We start from the raw sequence: 20,785 nt of genomic DNA on the forward strand, positions 1-20,785 counted from the left end.
TGCGCCGCTCCCCCCGACGCCCCCCGCCCCGCCTCCGGCGGGCCGGGGGCCCCCGGGGGTCGCGGCTGCGCCGCTCCCCCCGACGCCCCCCGCCCCGCCTCCGGCGGGCCGGGGGCCCCCGGGGGTCGCGGCTGCGCCGCTCCCCCCGACGCCCCCCGCCCCGCCTCCGGCGGGCCGGGGGCCCCCGGGGGTCGCGGCTGCGCCGCTCCCCCCGACGCCCCCCCGCCCCGCCTCCGGCGGGCCGGGGGCCCCCGGGGGTCGCGGCTGCGCCGCTCCCCCCGACGCCCCCCGCCCCGCCTCCGGCGGGCCGGGGGCCCCCGGGGGTCGCGGCTGCGCCGCTCCCCCCGACGCCCCCCGCCCCGCCTCCGGCGGGCCGGGGGCCCCCGGGGGTCGCGGCTGCGCCGCTCCCCCCGACGCCCCCCGCCCCGCCTCCGGCGGGCCGGGGGCCCCCGGGGGTCGCGGCTGCGCCGCTCCCCCCGACGCCCCCCGCCCCGCCTCCGGCGGGCCGGGGGCCCCCGGGGGTCGCGGCTGCGCCGCTCCCCCCGACGCCCCCCGCCCCGCCTCCGGCGGGCCGGGGGCCCCCGGGGGTCGCGGCTGCGCCGCTCCCCCCGACGCCCCCCGCCCCGCCTCCGGCGGGCCGGGGGCCCCCGGGGGTCGCGGCTGCGCCGCTCCCCCCGACGCCCCCCGCCCCGCCTCCGGCGGGCCGGGGGCCCCCGGGGGTCGCGGCTGCGCCGCTCCCCCCGACGCCCCCCGCCCCGCCTCCGGCGGGCCGGGGGCCCCCGGGGGTCGCGGCTGCGCCGCTCCCCCCGACGCCCCCCGCCCCGCCTCCGGCGGGCCGGGGGCCCCCGGGGGTCGCGGCTGCGCCGCTCCCCCCGACGCCCCCCGCCCCGCCTCCGGCGGGCCGGGGGCCCCCGGGGGTCGCGGCTGCGCCGCTCCCCCCGACGCCCCCCGCCCCGCCTCCGGCGGGCCGGGGGCCCCCGGGGGTCGCGGCTGCGCCGCTCCCCCCGACGCCCCCCCGCCCCGCCTCCGGCGGGCCGGGGGCCCCCGGGGGTCGCGGCGCAGTCCGGGGCCTGTCATTCCAGTCCCCGAGCCCTTCTGGCCCACCCAGGGGCCGTCATTCCAGCATAGAGCCTGTCATTCCAGTCCCCGAGCCCTTCTTGCCCACCCAGGGCCCGTCATTCCAGGCAGGGGCTGCGCCGCTCCCCCCAACACTCCCGCCCCGCCTCATTCCAGTCACTGGCCTGTTATTCCAGTCCCAGATCCCTTCTGGCACACCCAGGGTCCGAAATTCCAGCATAGAGCCTGTCATTCCAGTCCCAGAGCCCTTCTGGCCCACCCAGGGGCCGTCATTCCAGTCAGGGGCCTGTTATTCCAGTCCCAGAGCCCTTCTGGCACACCCAGGGTCCGTCATTCCAGCATAGAGCCTGTCATTCCAGTCCCAGAGCCCTTCTGTCACACCCAGGGCCCTTCATTCCAGTCAGGGGCCTGTCATTCCAGTCTCAGTGCCCTTCTCACACACCCAGGGGCCTTTATTCCAGTCAGGGGCCTGTCATTCCAATCCCCGAGCCCTTCTGTCACACCCAGGGCCCTTCATTCCAGTCAGGGGCCTGTCATTCCAGTTTCAGTGCCCTTCTCACACACCCAGGGGCCTTTATTCCAGTCAGGGGCCTGTCATTCCAGTACCAGAGCCCTTCTGTCACACCCAGGGCCCTTCATTCCAGTCAGGGGACTGTCATTCCAGTCCTAGAGCCCTTCTGGCCCACCCAGGGGCCGTCATTCCAGGCAGGGGCCTGTCATTCCAGTCCCAGAGCCCTTCTGGCACACCCAGGGGCCGTTATTCCAGTCAGGGGTCTGTCATTCCAGTCCCAGATCGCTTCTGGCACACCCAGGGTCCGTCATTCCAGAATAGAGCCTGTCATTCCAGTCCCAGAGCCCTTCTGGCCCACCCAGGGGCCGCCATTCCAGTCAGGGGCCTGTCATTCCAGTCCCAGAGCCCTTCTGGCACACCCAGGGTCCGTCATTCCAGCATAGAGCCTGTCATTCCAGTCCCAGAGCCCTTCTGTCACACCCAGGGCCCTTCATTCCAGTCAGGGGCCTGTCATTCCAGTCTCAGCGCCCTTCTCACACACCCAGGGGCCTTTATTCCAGTCAAGGGCCTGTCATTCCAATCCCCGAGCCCTTCTGTCACACCCAGGGCCCGTCATTCCAGTCAGGGGCCTGTCATTCCAATCCCAGAGCCCTTCTGTCACACCCAGGGTCCGTCATTCCAGCGTAGAGCCTGTCATTCCAGTACCAGAGCCCTTCTGTCACACCCAGGGCCCTTCATTCCAGTCAGGGGACTGTCATTCCAGTCCCAGAGCCCTTCTGTCACACCCAGGGTCCTTTATTCCAGTCAAGGGCCTGTCATTCCAATCCCCGAGCCCTTCTGTCACACCCAGGGCCCGTCATTCCAGTCAGGGGCCTGTCATTCCAATCCCAGAGCCCTTCTGTCACACCCAGGGTCCGTCATTCCAGCGTAGAGCCTGTCATTCCAGTACCAGAGCCCTTCTGTCACACCCAGGGCCCTTCATTCCAGTCAGGGGACTGTCATTCCAGTCCTAGAGCCCTTCTGGCCCACCCAGGGGCCGTCATTCCAGTCAGGGGCCTGTCATTCCAGTCCCCGAGCCCTTCTGGCACACCCAGGGCCCGTCATTCCAGGCAGGGGCCTGTCATTCCAGTCCCCGAGCCCTTCTGGCACACCTAGGGTCCGTCATTCCAGCACAGAGCCTGTCGTTCCAGTCCCAGAGCCCTTCTGACACACCCAGGGGTCGTCATTCCAGCATGGGGCCTGTCATTCCAGTCCCAGAGCCCTTCTGGCACACCCAGGGCCCGTCATTCCAGTCAGGGGCCTGTCATTCCAGTCCCCGAGCCCTTCTGGCACACCCAGGGGCCGTCATTCCAGTCTGGGGCCTGTCATTCCAGTCCCAGAGCCCTTCTGGCACACCCAGGGACCGTCATTCCAGTCAGGGGCCTGTCATTCCAGTCCCAGAGCCCTTCTAGCACACCCAGGGGCCGTCATTCCAGCACAGAGCCTGTCGTTCCAGTCCCAGAGCCCTTCTGGCACACCCAGGGCCCGTCATTCCAGTCAGGGGCCTGTCATTCCAGTCCCCGAGCCCTTCTGGCACACCCAGGGGCCGTCATTCCAGTCTGGGGCCTGTCATTCCAGTCCCAGAGCCCTTCTGGCACACCCAGGGGCCGTTATTCCAGTCAGGGGACTGTCATTCCAGTCCCAGAGCCCTTCTGGCACACCCAGGGGCCGTCATTCCAACATGGGGCCTGTCAATCCAGACCCAGAACAGGTTATCTGAGCCCAGACACTTTCCTTCAAAATCCATTCCACGTTTTCTTTGCACCTCTTTTTTTGCTCTAATGTGTTTCAATGGAGCCCATGCAAGTCAATGGGCATTCCAGTTTCCTATTATTTCCAATGGGCATTCAAGCCTCTCCCATTATTTCCAATGGGCAATCCTGTCATTCGGTTTAGTACATCCCCAAAATGTCTCCTGAGTTTAAAGGAAACTTGTTACATAAGGTATTGCCTTCTATAATTCAAATGGAAAAACTGAGCTTGGTAAATGGCATTTTCCACCATTTTTTTAATAAACAAGAAAAAGATTTAATACAAGAAATGATAAAACCATAAAATACAAACAAGAAAGTGATTAAAATTAAACCATAAAATAAATGATCAAAACAACTCTTGACAAATTGTTAAAAACCCAAAAATTACAATAAACAAGCATTTAAACTTTGTTACATTGGGGGGATTACTTCTTTGAAGGTAAATGGCATTTTTAAAGTTGGCATTCAGATTTGGTAGGGAAAGGACTTACTGATTTTTTGCCAAGGGTGCCTCCTAATTTGTTCTGGCTGGTCTGCCTCCTGCTAAATGTTTTCCAGTTTTAGGAGAAGCCAGGAAGCTGCCACCTGAATTTATTTGGAATATTATTTTGTTTCTTTAATTTAGTTGCTTTTATTTTCATTTCTGTATGGTATTTGATACAAAAGTCTTCAACGTGTAAAAATCCAAGAAAAGTTCTAATATACTATTGCGATCTGTGAACCTTCCAGGTCTATTTTGCAAGATATAGATACCACAGTTGCAGCTGATCCTCAGGATATTCTGGCAACTTTGCGAAGGTTTCCCCATCTCTGTTTTCTATTTCTGTCTTTAATTAGATAAAGTATATCCATACTTATTTTAAAAAATTGTTTCCTTCCAGCTGTCCACAAAGAGGCACTGTTTCCTCGCACATTGCGTTGAACTTCTTCTGCAGGCAAGATGATCTGTTTGTACAATGCGTTGCAGCTGTTTCTTTTTGCGGTTTCTTTTTTGCATTTGCTTTTTTTCTACTGTGTTCTTTCTTGATCTCTTATAAATCAAAATATTTAAGTCTGACCTAGTTTTCTTCCTAGCCAGGTTAAAGATTAAGAATTTAACAAAATGTGGAGCTGTGAATCCTATAATTATTTGTTGTGTAGAGAGACAATATTGTGTATTGTTTAAGGCGTCAAACTAGGATCTGAGAGAGACAGATTCGAATCCCTGTTCTGCTAAGGAAATTTGCTGGTTGACCTGAGGCTCTGAGCTTCTTCAAGGAAGGACAGGAATTAACATGTACTAAGTGTAGCATAGGCTAGCCCTGCTTGTAGGCACTATGAGTGGCTGCTTTGGGAAACAGGAGGCTGACCTAGCTGATCCAGTGGTCTCATCCAGCAGAGCTCTTCTTAGATTCTTCAGAACACTACCCAGCAAAGTTCATGACTGAAACTCAGAAGTAGTACTCTTTCACGAGGACCACACATATTATTCCCATTCTGCAGTCTCACCATTGGATACCTATCTGTTACCAGGCTCAATTCAAGGTTTTGACTATCACAAACAAAGCCTCTCTTGGCCTCAGCCCCCCATATCTGCAGGACTGGTTCTCCCCTGTGCTCTGCCACAGCAGGTTCACTCATCTGAACAGGGCCTTCTGCAGGCAACACCCTGCAGATGAGCATAATCTACAGCTGCTTGTACGTGCACTTTCTCTGTGGTAGCTCCCCACTATATGGAATGGCTTGTTTGAGATCAAGAAAGCTCTCCCTCTCTTGGTTTTCTGCAAACAATGCAAAACTGAATTATTAGAAGGGATTTTTTTACTCAGATAGCAAGACTTTGCTGTAAGAAATGGCTCAAAGAGATGCCTTGATAAAGAGACAGGTACTATAGACTATTCTACTGGGTATTGTCTGTTCATATAGCTATGTTTCTACTGGGTAGTTTCTGCATCATTAAAGATGTCATATTTAATTACTTATGCTTTGTTTCAGCAACATTTCATCTCTGTATTTGAATTTATGCTTGTTCAATCCATACCCTATTTTATGTGTTCATTGAATATCCTAACTATTGGTTATATTGACTTGACATATATTTATATACATATTGATTTCACACACACACGTGTGTGTATATTACTTTCCCTAAATGTTTAGTAATCTCAATGAAAATTTGAAGAACTAGATTAATATTATCTCCATGTTAAAGACCAGTGAGATATTGTCCTGCTAAATGTATAATTCAGTGAATTTGCAGCTGATCTAAGACTAATACCAGTGTGGTCTTCTGGTAGTGGTTAGGCTCTTGTACTAGGATTTGGGAGTCCTTTGAATCCCCTCTCTACTATAGAAAATCAGTGGGCCAGTAACATACTCTCAGCCCAGGGCTGGATCGATGGGGGGGGGGGCAGGGGCGGTAGTCTGCCCCCGGCGCTGCCAAAGAGGGAGCGTGCGGGCAGCAGTGCTGGAGGCTGAGAGGCCGTCTGAGCCATTCGCCTGCCCCGCAGGACAGGGGGCAGCTGGCTTGCCACATGCCCCCTGTCCTGCAGGGCAGGCAAAAGGCAGTGGGGGGGCTGGGAGGCTGCCCGTGCCATTTGCCTGCCCCGCAGGACAGGGGGTGCATTGCAAGCCAGCCACCCCCTGTCCTGTGGGGCAGGGGAATGGCAGCGCAGGGGGCTGGTAGTCTGCCCATGCCATTCACCTGCCCTGCAGGACATGGGGTGGCTGGCTTGCCGTGCACACCCTGTCCTGCGGGGCAGGCAAAAGGCAGTGCGGGGGGCTGGGAGGTCACCTGCACCATTTGTCTGCCCCGCAGGACAGGGGGCGGCTGGCTGGCTGAGCGCCCCCTGTCCTGTGAGGCAGGTGAATGGCGTGGGGGGCTTCCCAGCCACCCATGCAGCCTCCACCAACTCCACGGCATGCCGGGGCAGCCGGTGAGCCGTGCGGGCAGCACACTCCTTCCTGCATGATGATGTCACAGAAGTGACGTCATCACGCAGTGCTGGGACTGCATGCATGCTGCGCGCACACACAAGGAGCCAGACTTGGGTTGCCATGGGTGCCAGCAACCCTAGATCCAGCCCTGTCTCAGCCTAACCTACCTCACAGGGGGTGTGTGAGGATAAACTGGAGGCAAGGACTTTGGTTCTACATTGGGGAGAATGATGGAGTATAAATGAAGTAAATAAATAAATAGCACTAGCCTTCAGTTTATGCTACTAAATACTATGCTAGTTCTCTTGGAGATCGGTATTTATTGTATATTTAGGGCAAGTGCTCTTTTTATTGCACCTACAACAGGACTGCCAAAAATGCTTTTCCACTCATGGGCTATAATGTTTAGCGACAGTTAACTTATTGATCTGCCTGTTCCACTTTAGGCTCCATTGTGGAGAAGGGCAGGGTATAAATGAAGTAAATAATAAGAGTCTTTGTACCAGCATGCATGTCCACATGATGTGCAGAGTGCATACAGGACGCAGAATGAGAAGTTGTGGGGTCCCTGCATAAAGCAGTTCTCCCATTGAAGTATTTTAGTGGTCTGTATAGGTTGATTAACCCCTTGTAAATTCACGTAGCATTAAATGGAGACAAAGTTCCATGATGAGTAAATTTCTGGCCATGTTGGTATATGTGAAAGTATAAATGTTCAAAATGGTACCAAAACATGTTGGAAAAAAGAAATATAGAAAAGAAAGGTAAAATCAGGTATGAGATTCCCCCCTGCCACCCTACACTGACTTCACATGTAACATAAGAAGAATCTTTGTGAAACATCCTACTAATAAAAGGCAAACCATGTTGCTGACGATTCACTTTTTATCCCTGCACATGCACAGTACACCACACATGCACAGAATGCGGGGATAAGAAGCGAGTGGGAGCAAAATGGTTTGCCTCCCTGCTGCCTCCTCAGAGCCTCCACAGGCCTGGAAAGGCACAGCACAGCAGCAGGAAGGCCCAGCACCATGGCGGCAGGCCTTCCTGCTGTCTCAGGGCTTTTGGAAGCCCAGGAAGACCCAGCCAAGTGATGGGTAGCCCCAGCACTGCAGCACCAAGCCTTCTTGCTGCTGAGGAGCCCGCCACCATGGCCCACTACCACCAAGGAGCCCACTGCTGCCCACCCCCTGCTGAGGAACCCGCCCACCGCTCAGCTGCCCAGGGAGAAAGTGGGGCACAATGGGCCGGGAATGCAAAGGGCAGCCGCAGCCATGCCTCAGGCCCTCGAGCCAGCAGGGGCTGGGCAGAGAGCAGGAGGGTAGGAGGGAAGGCCCTGAGGCTGAGGCCGCCCCAGCTGGAGTCTGGAGCATTGCACCTGGGACTCGTCCCCCTTCCCTTTGGAAAGCTGCACTCAGCTGCGGAGTGCCCAGTGAAGCCCAGCCCCTCCCAGCCCTTCTCCATCCCCACAGGCATCCCAGTGGTTCCCAGGAGGACAGGCTCACTGAGGCTGGGGGGGGGGAGACCTAGCACAGCTTCCGAAAGAGGTGTGCAGAGAGGCCCTCAGGAGGAGTCAGCGTGGCGGCAGCAGCCAGCCAGGGATGTACTAAAAGGAATGACAGGATTGCCTGTCATGTCTGAACCTCATCCATGCCAATATTGGTTCTGCTGAACACAGGGTATATAACTATGGCTTAATATCACTTTGTTAGTGTGCTGACTTTCTCAGGCTTTCAGAGGTGTTTGTCTGCTGGACTGCAACAGCTTCCCATGTTTTCAATGTTTATGACCTTGCACTTCTTCCCAGACTGTGCTGTGTCTCGCACCTTAGCAACTTATCCTGATATCACAAATATGTAAAATGTTCTCACACAAAATGAGTGCCAAAGTATTGTTTATAGTTAGAGGGAGGGGGGAACAAAGTAAACGAGATGGATAAATGGAAAGTGTCTTTTACATGATGTCATTCGAGTGAACTCTACTCATGCTGCTTAGATGTCGGTCTTGCTTCTAAGTAGACCTATGGAACTGTGTATTGGAACCAACTGATTTCTGAATAAAATCCATTTGACTAAGTACTTGTGTCTTACTGCAAATGGGCCAGAGATCTGTCTGCGGTATCCTGTCATCCATAGCCTGACATTGCCAATTGAAAATAATGGGAGAGGCTTGAAGAACCATTGGAGAAAATAGGAGCCCAGAATACCAATTTCCTTGCGTGGGCTCCATTGAAAAGCATTACAGCACAAAAATGTTCCCCAAAAAATGCAGAACGGATTTTCCATAAAGGTCTCTGGGCCCAGATAGACTACTATTGGACTGGTAGTAGTAGAAGCTGGACTGGACTGGAATGACAGGCCCCACAATGGAATGACAGCCCCTGGGAGTAGCAGAAGTGTTCTTGGACTGGAATGACAGGTTGCAGAGTGGAATGACTGCGTCATTTGGTGAATACAGCACCAAAACTTTTTGTTTCACTTTTCTATTGGCCTGTCAGGTGTCATTGTTGCATTGCCATGGCAGCACCCTGTCCATCACTGTCAGCCCTGCCAATCATCGAGGACTACGTGTAAGAAGAAGGGCTTTTACTGTTACATCCAAAGGTGGAGGAGGGAGGAATGGGGACGAGAGAGGGAGCCAGCTGGAGGGGGAGGTGAGCAGAGGGAAGCCTCAGTGAGTGCAGGCACAAGAGGGTGCATCTCTCTGTGTGTTAATCTTTGAAACTGAACACTATCTGAACTCTAATAGAGCTGGGGAAGAAATGATGAGATCATTAGGCCCATCCTCAGGCCACTGGCCCTGCCAGGAGCAGCTGCTCAATGCCACGCGGGCTGGGGCGGAGAGAAGGGAGAGGGAAAGCAGAGGAGCGCCTCTTCCCCTAGCAGAGGAGCTGCTTGTGGCAACGTTCCATGCCAAACTTGGCTGAAGCAGCCTTCTGCCACCTCCACAGCTGCTGCAGAGCCTTGGGAGGGTGAGGTGGCCCTACAAGGGCAATGGCAGGGCTTGGCTTGAGAGGCCACTTGCTGCCAGGAGGGGCCCCCACTGAATCTGTTTCCTAGAGCCTGTTGTATTTGTTCACACAACGGGCATTGTTTCTAGTAGGTAAAAAGAGTTCTTTCTTTGTGCATAAACAGAAGTGCAATAAAAGAGTAGGATGAGCTAGGAAGGATAATGTTATCTGCAATCTTGCTATTATTCTGAAGCTTTAGGAAAGACAATACTGGACAGTGAGGGTGTTTTGGGGGGATGGCATGTACCAGCATTACCCTGTTTCTCTTACTGGGAACACTAGATATAGGAGGAAAATAAACACACCACAATTCCTTTTGTTTGTTGAAGGTTTGAGAATGAAATAAAAATGGTCATCTTAGTGGTTAATCAATTCTTTGCAAAATGAAATAGGGAACCAGGTTGTTACGAGTGTGTCGGTTTCACTTCCTTTACTGGAAAAAAGTATTGCGCTTATCTCAGAACACCAGTTCATTCTCCTCTCTACAGTCATCATGGGTAACTGGGTAGAGAATGAGGGACTCTCCATATTTGTAATTGTGAGTATTTAAAGTAATTGTTAAAGTATTTTAAGAATGGCTTTTCTCAAGGGTTGTTCTCATTTTAAAAAATGCTTACATGTTTAACAAATGCTTATATGTTTACATGAAATATCTTCAGTTCTTTCTGGGTTTTGGCTTCAATGTTCCATCAACTATGCATACATGATTGTAGAACAAGAAATTTTCATACTGTGGAAAATAAAAACCGTTCTGCATATTCAGTTATATTAGAAAAGTAAACTTTCTTAGATATTTCTTTAAAAATGATGGAAAAAGTACCTTCCAAGTATTCTTCTTTTATGATTCATAACGTTGTTATCTTGTTATAGATTATGACAGTTAAAATGTGCTAATGGTGTTGGCTGATTTAAGCCATTTGATAGATGTGAAAAAATGAACAGTGTAACCATATTATTAAATAATTCCTTACTGTTTTTCATCAGTATGTAAGATCATTATGAGCAGGAGACAGCCCTTGATTGCCTTTGAGGAGAAATGAAGGGGGAAAGATTGGGGAGGGGGCTGTTGCTCAGTGTTGAAACACATGCTTTGCATGTAGAAAGTCTCAGGGTCAGTCTCTGGCACATAGCAGCTGCTGGGAAGCTCCTTCTTGGCCTGAAACTCTGGACAGCCACTAGCAGTAAGAGTAGTGAATAAAGTTGGATCCTTCTTCAATAGTGGACTATACTACTATTGAAGGAGGATCTTACTTTATTCAGGTAAAATATAAGAACACAGCGGTATAGTTCTTCAATAGTGGTATAGTCAGTGTTCAAAACGCCAGTGTACGGATGCAACATTCTATCAAATGTGGTGGACATATAAGAAGGTAAGACGATATTGGATAAAACATCATGAAGAGCTGCAACAAATGTTAAAGTTTTGTTTTGTGTTGTATCCTAAAAATATGTTATTAAATATTTTACCTAGTAATATTATAAAAACACATAGTGAACTTTTTAAATATATGATGATGACGGCAAGGGTAGTATTTGCAACAAAATGGAAGACATATTCTTGTCCAGATGTGTTTGAATGGATGAACAAATTGTGTGAATATGCATCTATGGCTAAATTAACAGACCAATTTCAGAATTTCAAGAAAAATGGAAAGTCCTTTTTTGACTACGTAGCTGGTAATTTAAAAAAAGTAAAAATAGTATTTATTGAAGCAGCTAGTTAGAAAATTAATATTTTAAAATGTTGAATATAAAATATTGAGTATAATGTTGAATATAAAATGCTGAGTATAAAGTAAGTTGTATAAAGTATAAAGGAGATGGAGAGGAGCAATATTTTCTAGCTTAAATGTGCTGCTATATATTATGTTTATGTTTTTTTCTTATGTATTGTTATTGTCTTTCTTTTCCAATAAACTTTTTAAAAAGTGGTATAGTCCACATTAATACCTCCCAACTCCCCTCCTCCAGTTTCTAACACTGACCTTTCATTTAGAAAGGTAGATCTCAGGGGGAAGGGGGAGACCTTCTGCTTGCAGATCATTCCTGTTCAATTAACCCTAATAGATGCTGATATTCCTTTCTTTCACTAAGAGAAGATTCTTTGAAAGGGCATACGAGGCTATATGGGAAGATTAAGCCCTTCTTTTTACAAATATCTTGATATTTTAAACTTTACTGTAACTGCTTACAAGTGAATCCTGCTTTGTTCAATGGGAACCTAAGTATGCAGCAAATTGTATCCTTAATAAAATAACGAGCAAACCATGACTTTTAAAAAAATTGTACATTCATTAATCTTCCTTTTTATATAGGGACTGAATACATATGATAGAAAACAGATACACAGCAAGCTGATTCTGTCTGCAATACAGTATAAGAAATTGTAGTCCAATGCAGATTATTTGAAATAATGAGCTGTTCACATTAGCAAATCTGTTTCTTTTTTTAAAAAGAATTTTCAAAATTTTATTAAAGCAAAGAAATTAAAGTAAATTAAGTGCATTCTAAAAAAGTTATACAGATTCTACATTAGACAATAAATTGAATGTTATACTATTTTATACAACCAATAAACATAATCTATGTATAATAGCTTTGGGAGTAAAACAAGCAATACAGTCAAATTTCCTTAAACCTAACTGTGTAGCATTTCTCCTCTCTCCGTCCCTCTCTGTCTCTGAGCTTCTGTGTCAATTAGTTTAGCCTAAGTAATTGAAGAAATCCTTCCATTTTTTCTGGAACTCGGTCTATTTTGTAAGTAGGTAGTCAGTTCAGCCATTGAAGCATATTCGTAAATCTTATCTCTCCACTCTGAGAGACCAGGGCAGGCATCATTTTCCCATCTACCTGTAAATAACACCCTCACTGCAGTCACCATATAACGGACGAGGTCTCCTTGTTCTTTTCTCACATTAGTTGGTAAAATATTTAAAAGCATACTTTTGGGATTTAATTCAAATCTGAGTTTGTAAATCTATGTTTCTTGGATTTAAGCAAGTTTAGTTCTGCTGGATGCAGAAACCATGGCCCTTTTCGCACTTACGGTTTAAACCGCCATTTATGAGCATTTGCCCCGATCGCAGTGGCTTCGGCATTGCACCTGTTCATTTCACACTGTCCACTGCAATTTCGATTTGGTGTCTGTGCTTCATTTCAAAACCTCGGTGCAATTTTGGGCTTTTGGGGCCTTGCAATTCACGTCACACTTTTTTAAAAAAAATTGAGCATGCGTAGTAACGTTGCAATGTTGGAACCCTTCCCCCCTTTTTGCTGATTGGGCTGTCCCCTGCCCACCGGAGAGGCAATTGGTGGCAGAGTTCTGGGGGAAAACATATACCACTCTCATTTTTTAAAATCAAGCCAGGAAAGGGTTAAAATGCTGCCGATTAATCTCCTCCCAGGAAGCAGAGGCTTGTTTCCAAAGGGCTGTGCAAAATGCTTGGGTTTTTTCCCCCTCTTTGGCAAAGTCTGAAACATGCCTGGGAGGGAGGGAAAAGCAGCCGTTTAATCCTTTCCTGGCTTTTAAAGCCAGGAAGAAAGTGCAGGAACATTACAACGTTGCAACCCATTCTTGTCTTTAAAAAAAAAAAGAATGTGTGTGCATACCCTAAGGGAGGAAGGAGAAAGCAGCTATTTAACACTTTCCTTGATTTTAAAGCTAGCAGGGAATTAGCAGCAAGCTTAGGAATCATTCCTGGCTTTTGAAAAAAAATAAAACAGCATGCATACCGGGAGGAAGGAAACCAACGAAGAAGCAGCCTTATGACCCTCAGCTCGCTTTACTAAAAAAATGGTGGACAAGGAGTTCAGAGAGCTGAGGAGGGTGGGAGTGGTTAATTCTGCACAAACCAATCAGCTCCCAGGGAAAAGGAGAGGGGGGAGAAGAGAAGCAAAAAGGAGGCAAAAGTGTTCACATTAGCAAAATGCGGGCCAGCTTCCAGTCTGCAGCGAACTTAAAAAAACATCGGGGTATGTCCGCAGGGGGGAAAATCGGGGATACAGCGGACAAAAAGCGAGACTGCATCCCATGACTGCTTTTAAGTGTGAAACTCTTGCAAACATGGGATGTGGAACAGGTACAAACGCGCTCTAAAAAACGAGTGCGAAATGTACCCATGACTTACAGATGTCTTGCTCAATGTTTATAAAAGGTTTCTGATCATGCCCAGCACGGTCTTCACAACTGAGGAGGAACTCATTCTTGCACCACCAAAGTCGTGAGGAAGCCAGCCATATATAATACAAGAACTTTATGTATTAGCTTCAGAATAATCTTTATTTAATTCCTCACAAGAAATAGATATTGTCCTCTTTCTAGAATATACCTCTATTTTTAAAATATTTGTATCCATGTCCATAGTGTATGTAAATTGAAATAAGATTTTAGATAATATTTAACATGGCTACATATCAAACTGATGATTTTCAGAGTATTTGAGCTATTTGTTTATTTATTTATTTTATGCCATTTATAGTCTGCCTTTCTTATGAAACTCAAGGCGGATTACACAGTGTGAGATTAGTACTAGACATGGACAGGATCTGAATTACGATTTCAAAAAAAACCCGATTTTGGTGTTTGTGCCATTGTGACTCAGCTAATCGGTTCCGTCCACGGCAACCGATCCAGCAGTTGGGGGTTTACTTGTTCGGGACTTGATCAGATATATCAGTTTCTGTTCAGAATTGCAGACACTCTGGCGCCAGTAATTTATTCCCGGGGCAACGGAGCCAGGGGAATGAGCTGTGTTTGCCCTCCTTCTGTCGCCCTTGAAACACGAATGGAAGACCAGCTTTCCTTGATTAGCAGGCTTCCTTCCAACCACAGAGCAGCAACCCAGGGGAGGGAGGGGGAAGGGGGTGTTCTGAAGCCATGGGCACAAAGGAAAGGCAAAAGGCAGCGCGGGAGGCTGGGAGGCTGCCCGCACTGTTTGTCTTTCCTCAGGACAAGGGGCGCATGGGCAAGCCAGCCGCCCCTTGTCCTGGGGAAAGGCAAAAGGTAGCGCGGGAGGCTGGGAGGCCGCCTGCGCCGTTCGCCTTTCCCCAGGACAAGGGGCGCGTGAGCAAGCCGGCTGCCCCTTGTCTTGCGGTGCGCTGCTGCCAGCTCCACAGCGTACCGGGACAGCCGGCTTGCTGCATGGGTGGGGGGGTGACCCAGGAGCGTGCACGCACGCGCGCAAGAGCCTGACTACGGATGCCCTGGGCGCTGGCAACCGTAGATCTGGCCCTGGGAATGTCCCCTCCCTGAGGGGAGGCGTCTCGTTGCCGGGTTAAAAACTCCCCCCTCTACTCTAAGTGTGTGTGTGTGTGTGTGTGTGTGTGTGTGTGTGTGTGTGTGTGTGTGTGTGAATGTCCCCTCCCTCCCTGAAGGGAGGCGGCAATGCCCCCTGCCCGCCGGCAACCACCATTCCTATATTGCTGGAAACAGCAGGGCTCCCTGCCGCTTTGGCCTTCCCAATTCTGGATCGGAAATGGGACTTGATTGGTTAGAATCGATGGCCTGGGTTCAGCAGCGGCCCGGATCCACGAATGGCTTAATCGGTATTTTTTTTTGGGATCGTGCCCATCTCTAATTAGTACAGTCAATTTCAAGGACATTTCCATAAACAATGCCACAGAGTAAATAAACACAAGTCTACAAAGACATAGCATTAGCAAGAATCCAATATAGAGTTGGAGAAATGCTGAACCAGAACATAAGCAGTTCTAGGGCTGATATTAGACAACATGAAGTACATGTAGGTCACTCACAAGAGCACATATTTAAAACAACATAGTGTTGAAATCTATGGTCCTTATGCGAAGCATCTGAGACCCCCTCCCTACAATACAAGTTACAATGCAAGTTACAAGGGTAAAAGTGAACATTCCTAAGATTTTTAGTAAGTTTTGACAAATCTCTTAATTTTATCCATGAAAAGCTGTATTTGTTTCAGCCTGAACATGGATATGATTTCTGTCTGTAGAAAGCAAGAAGGATAATTTAGAGGGTGGAAAGACTCCATTAGCTAAACTTCAGGGTAGGCCTACAATTTACAGTTGTCACGTGGTTTGTTGTTGCCCATAGCTCATCGTTGCCAGCACTGATGGGTAGAAGAGAACAGTTACACAAATAATATATAACATTGTATTGCACGCATTGTATTGTGCATTGTATTACACACATTCAATTTAGGAATGCAAGATTTGCTACAGAAATACATTTTGCCACAGAGGCCACAATCTCAATTGTCTGAAGCTACTTACATTCATAATTTGCTTAAACTTGCTGAGTCCCATTGAAATCAATAGAATTAAAGAGGTGTAAATAATATGCAAATATAAGTAGTCTGTAGGTCCCATTCCATATCTCCTTATTTTTTGTTTATATTTGAGTAGTCCTGAGCAAATAGTTGTTAGCAGTCAGATACCTTTCTCACACTGAAAGGGCAATTTATGAATATGGAATATCATAACCACTTTTACTCATGTGCCTTAAGCACAAAACATAGCCTGGCAAGGCAGGACAGATGCCAACTTCAGCTGGAGTTGGAAAATTGCCAGAAGGTATGTCAGCTTGACTAGCTGCCCCTCCATGCCCTGGAGAAGCACTTGTGAAACAACGAGGTCTTCGAAGAAGCACCTGAGTTTACCTCACCCATGCCCTTCCATACTCTTTTCACCCACCTTAGAGCTATTCAAGGACTTAATAGCTCTTCCCATCCAGTAATAGCAGGATCATCAAGCACCTTTCACACCCATAGTCCACCTTAGGAAGCCTCTCCCATTATCCACCTCTGGAGACAGCCATCAAGCCATCGTTTTGGGACAGAGAGATGTCTGCCCCAGGGCATGTTTTGCTCCATAACTGAGCTGCCCTCAGCTATGTGCAGTGTGTGTGTTCTGGGATCCATCCATGCACCTTCAGATTATCTGAGCCCTCCCTTCTCTTCCATGAAGCACTGGTAGTTTTGCTGTCGTTCCCACAGGAACTTTACTTCTCTAGAACTGTTAAATATTATCCTACCCTGAATTTCTCTTTCCTTTTCCTCACTGTTTTCTTAGCTAGCTCTGTGTGTATGTTGTGTGTGGTTCTCTGTATGTTTGCCTTTTATTTCTCTGTTAATAAAAGAAACCTTTCCTGTAGAATGTCTGCCTGTTTGTTTGAGAGTTCTCTAAGGGAACAATCCTGGTATGCATTGGTAGTGAATCCAGTTACCCTCTCTTGTTGCATTTCCTTGAATGTTAATTCCCCCCCCAACTCACAAGGAGACACCCATTAGAGTAACATAGTAAACCCAATTAATTCAGTCTTTACGATGTCTCCTAGGCCAGCCAATAAATGTGGCTGCCTTATATTCAATAACCACTCACAGTAATTTTGCATTTCAGAAAAACTAAGGTCAATAGCTTTGTGTAGGAGGAAGCTCAAAGTGTCCCAATGACTCCATAGCATAAAACTATACATTTCTCTTATGTAATTTATCATAGGCTAACCACAAAGCAGAAGAAAATGTCTACCTCCATGTTGTAAAGTCTAAACATGGGTTGAAAATAATTTCAGACTGTATATTTTTTCCTTTAGTTTGTGTGGCTGGTTTTAAACGTCTTCCTGTTCACATGGTACTACTTCGTATATGACCTTGAAATTAAATACTACTATACAAGAAAACTCCTTGGGGTAAGCATTAGAAGTGTATTTACTGTAGAGTATGCAAAGCCAATATTAACTCAAATTCCCACCCTAACTTACTTATTTGGAACGAGTCTCATTCACTGAAGTTTGTAACTCAAGATGTTCTGTTCTGTTTTTAGTTCCTGGTGCCCAGAAACATCACTATTTTTAATTGTTTAAAGCAGAGTCCCCAACCTAGTTGAATCTGCACGCACTTTCAGAATTTTGTGAACAGTGAGTGGATATCACCTCAAAATGGCTGCCATGGGGCAGGGATACAGCCAACCTCAAGAAGACGGCCATTGGGAACTTGAGCCCATCACAACACGTTGGGTTGTTCCAGTCCTATGATAGAGGCACCCGTTTCTGAACAGGTTCCTCCTAAAGATACAATAGTGACACTTCTTGGGCTGTTCTGAAATACCTCCTGTTCCACTAAAGTTGAGGAAAACTAAGTTTGGCTCTTTGCTTTTGAAAAGTTATGCTTTGAAGACCAGGAAATGGGCACTAGGAAATAAACTGGTGGGCACAATGGAGTCCATGAGTGACGTTTTGAGGATTAGCAGTTTAGACCACTCATATTTTTCTGAAACATATTCATACAATATGAAGTGATACAATGAGAAACTGTTGCTTTAACAGCAGCTAAGGAGGGCAAGATTGCAAAACCGAATACATGACAGAGCCAGTTTGATGGAGTGGTTAAGGGTGTGGGACTCTAATCTGGAGAACCGGGTTTGATCCCCCACTCCTCCACTTGAAACCAGCTGGGTGACCTTGGGTCAGTCACAGCTTCTAGGAGCTCTCTCAGCCCCACCCACCTCACAGGGTGATTGTTGTGGGGATAATAATAACAAACTTTGTAAACCGCTCTGAGTGGGTGTTAAATTGTCCTGAAGGGCGGTATATAAATCAAATGTTATTATTATATTACATACTAATAATTACCTCCTTCTGAAAATATCTGATGAGTTCCTGCTACTCAAACCATATTTGCCAAGAAATTAGAATATACCTAAATGCTCAGTGTATGTATGTAACATGTATGTAACTTCCAGAAATATTGTCTGTAATCAGTACACATAATCTGTCATAAGAGAGCAGCCCCTTCTTAACAAGAAGTGATTTTGCTAAATGTTATTTCAGCTGGACTGTTATAAAAAACAGCAACACAGTGTAACTTCCTCTGCTCACTTTTAAGCAATCCTAGAAGTCCCTTAGTTGCTTACATTTCCTTTTTTCTTTTCCCACTTCTTGTCAGGAGCAGCTCTTGCATCAGCCACGCTAAAAGCTGCTAATTAATAATAATGTTAGTGACTTAAGAAGGTCCCCCAGGCCAAGTCATGGAACCTTGGTGCAGAATGGCTGTTTTCACACTGCTTACTGGCCACCGAACATTGAGCTGAGCTCCTAGAACAACAGCATCTTAATCACACCAGGAAGATGCTGTCGTTCCGGGAGCTCGGTGCGATGTTCCGTGGCCGGTAAGCAGTGTGAAAACCGCCAATGTCTCCCACACTTCAGTTTTCCCTTCTAGCAAGAGGGAAAATGGAGCACGAGAAGCCAAAGGATGGATGTTGTGAACAGACTCTGAGGCAATGCCATCAGGATGGCCCACCAACATGTGCAGGAAGCATAGCCAGCAATGGTGGGAAAGATTAGGAAGTGAGAAAGAATGGATGGGGCAAGTGATTATGCAGAGAAATGGGGGTGTTTCCTCTCTGACACGGGGAACTCTATCCTCCTTTTCCAAAATCTTGACAGCATTCAATGTTCCATAAGGGCATCCCCTAAAGCATGTCAAACTTCTGTAGCCTACTAAGAGAGAATAGAGAGAGAGAGAGAGAGAGAGTGAGAATGAGCCGGGATCCTCCACCCTCCCACTGTATAAAGCAGGGGGAAATAAGAGAGGCATTGTGATGCTGAGGCTTGCCAAGCACAAGAGTAGAATGAAGCACCTCCTGCCCCACTGCACAGTGTCTTTGAGCTTGGGAAAGGCTTCTACTCTAGATACAGCCTGGTGGTAGAGGGCTTTTTAAACACTGGGTGCTATCATGGGAAGAGACTATGGGGAGAGGGAAGTTGTCCAGAGCTCTCTGCTGTCATGGGCTGTGTGCATGAAACAGGAATATTCATGGTTGGTCAAACGGTGTCCATAGGCAACAGGATTGCACATGCAGACCCTGTGTGGTGCCCTACATGTGAACAAAGTGTATATGTGTATGTGCCATTCCTGTGATTTGGAATGCTGTGCAAACAGGGAGTAAGACCAAAGTGCTCTGTTGTGAGCAGGGAGTGGGGCCAGTGTTTACAATCCTATCCTCCCTTTACATACATTGGCCCATCTGCAAATAGAGAAGCACTAGTTTATAAATTGCCCATGTCTATCAGCACCTGAACACGGCACTGCCCTTTATATTCTCGCACATGTCTGCAGTATCCAATACAGAACCATTAATCCCCTATGTTTGTTCCAAGTTGTTCTAGAGGTACACTATTTGGTTATCTTCGATCATCTTCTCTTGTATTTTAGCCTTTCCTGGCATGGGCTCGGGCACCTGCAGCATGTCTGAATTTCAACTGTATGTTGATTCTGCTTCCAGTCTGTCGAAACTTGCTTTCCTTCCTCAGAGGATCCAGTGCGGTAAGATAAAAGCTCCCTTTTTCTGTGAGAGATAATAATAGTTCTTTGCAGTTAGCACTTAGCTTGAGTTCCTCTAAGCTATTACGCAGCAAAATTCCAACTATACTATGCTTGTTAGGTGCAAGATCCCATTACAATGCCAGTATTTATTTAATTTTCTTAATTTATACTCTGCCCAGCGAGGCTCCAACGTGGCTTCCATTGTTCTCCTCTCATCTATTTTATCCTCACAATAAACCCATAAGTTAGGTTAGGCTGGGAGTGTGTGATTGGTCAAAGGTCATCCAGCAAGTTTCCGTGGTAGACTGGTGATTCTCACCTGGGTCTCCCAGATTCTGGTCTGCTATGCTATACCAAAACAACCTTGTCCATTGTGTGTGTAAAACATAGATGCGGGCAGATTCATTTTGTGGTGGTTATTCTGTTCTTACAAAATACAGAAAAGTTGTTAGGTCCTTGTGAAAAGAAATTCCAAGCACAGGTCATCACCATCTTTACTTGAATTTATAGGCTATTTCTCTGACTTTATTTTTATTTATTTTGACTTATATCCTGCCCTCCCCATGAATGGGCTCAGAGTGGCTATACAAAGAAAAACTGGGTTTGCACCCAATGTATATTTAAGAGGAAGTTGAAGACAATCAGGGTTCCTTGGCAAGTGTACCACTATGATACTTACGTTTGTTGTATGCACACTTTACATTTTTAAATTAATTCTTAATACATCTTTTTACCACAATGGCATTTTTTTTCTGTAGATTGTTTTGGAAAGTTAAGATTCAGAATTAGAAATGAAAATCTAAGCAATATATTGGAATGTTTTTGCTAAAAGTGCAGTCAGGTCACATGAAAAGAAGTTTGCTTTCACAAGTTCTTCTCCATGGCAAGAGGAACTCTATGGCTAGAAATTATTTGTAGCACAACGTCCAAAGTGATCTGTGCTGGAAGAGGTCACCAGTCTTAGTGACCCTTTTAAAAATTATTTTATTACTCTTGTCTTTTGTGAAGAAACCATATGCAAGGAAATATTGCATCAAAAATCACGTCACACAAAAGTCAAACATCAAAGCATACTATTACCAACATCTAGACCTCCATACATGCTCCATTATCTCCAAGAAGCTTCAGCATATGTGGGTTTCCTTTTTTACTTCAGTAATTCTGCGTGCAGTGC

At 47.5% G+C, this 20,785-nt stretch overlaps 1 protein-coding gene across 2 annotated transcripts in view; it reads left to right on the forward strand.

Moving 5' to 3' along the window:
* The first annotated feature begins 9,779 nt into the window (after positions 1 to 9,779).
* Positions 9,780 to 20,785, forward strand: part of LOC129326782 (cytochrome b-245 heavy chain) — a 52,310-nt gene continuing 41,304 nt past the window's right edge. The window contains exons 1-3 of one of the 2 annotated variants that reach the window (XM_054975122.1): positions 9,780 to 9,848; positions 16,878 to 16,973; positions 19,501 to 19,611. In XM_054975122.1, coding sequence (XP_054831097.1) covers positions 9,804 to 9,848; positions 16,878 to 16,973; positions 19,501 to 19,611 — 252 coding nt within the window. In that variant the 5' untranslated portion in view covers positions 9,780 to 9,803. The remainder of the gene's footprint in view (positions 9,849 to 16,877; positions 16,974 to 19,500; positions 19,612 to 20,785) is intronic. The other variant, XM_054975121.1, reaches the window with a different exon arrangement.

The sequence above is a fragment of the Eublepharis macularius genome, chromosome 3 (genome assembly GCF_028583425.1).
Source record: "Eublepharis macularius isolate TG4126 chromosome 3, MPM_Emac_v1.0, whole genome shotgun sequence".
Lineage (NCBI taxonomy): Eukaryota > Metazoa > Chordata > Lepidosauria > Squamata > Eublepharidae > Eublepharis > Eublepharis macularius.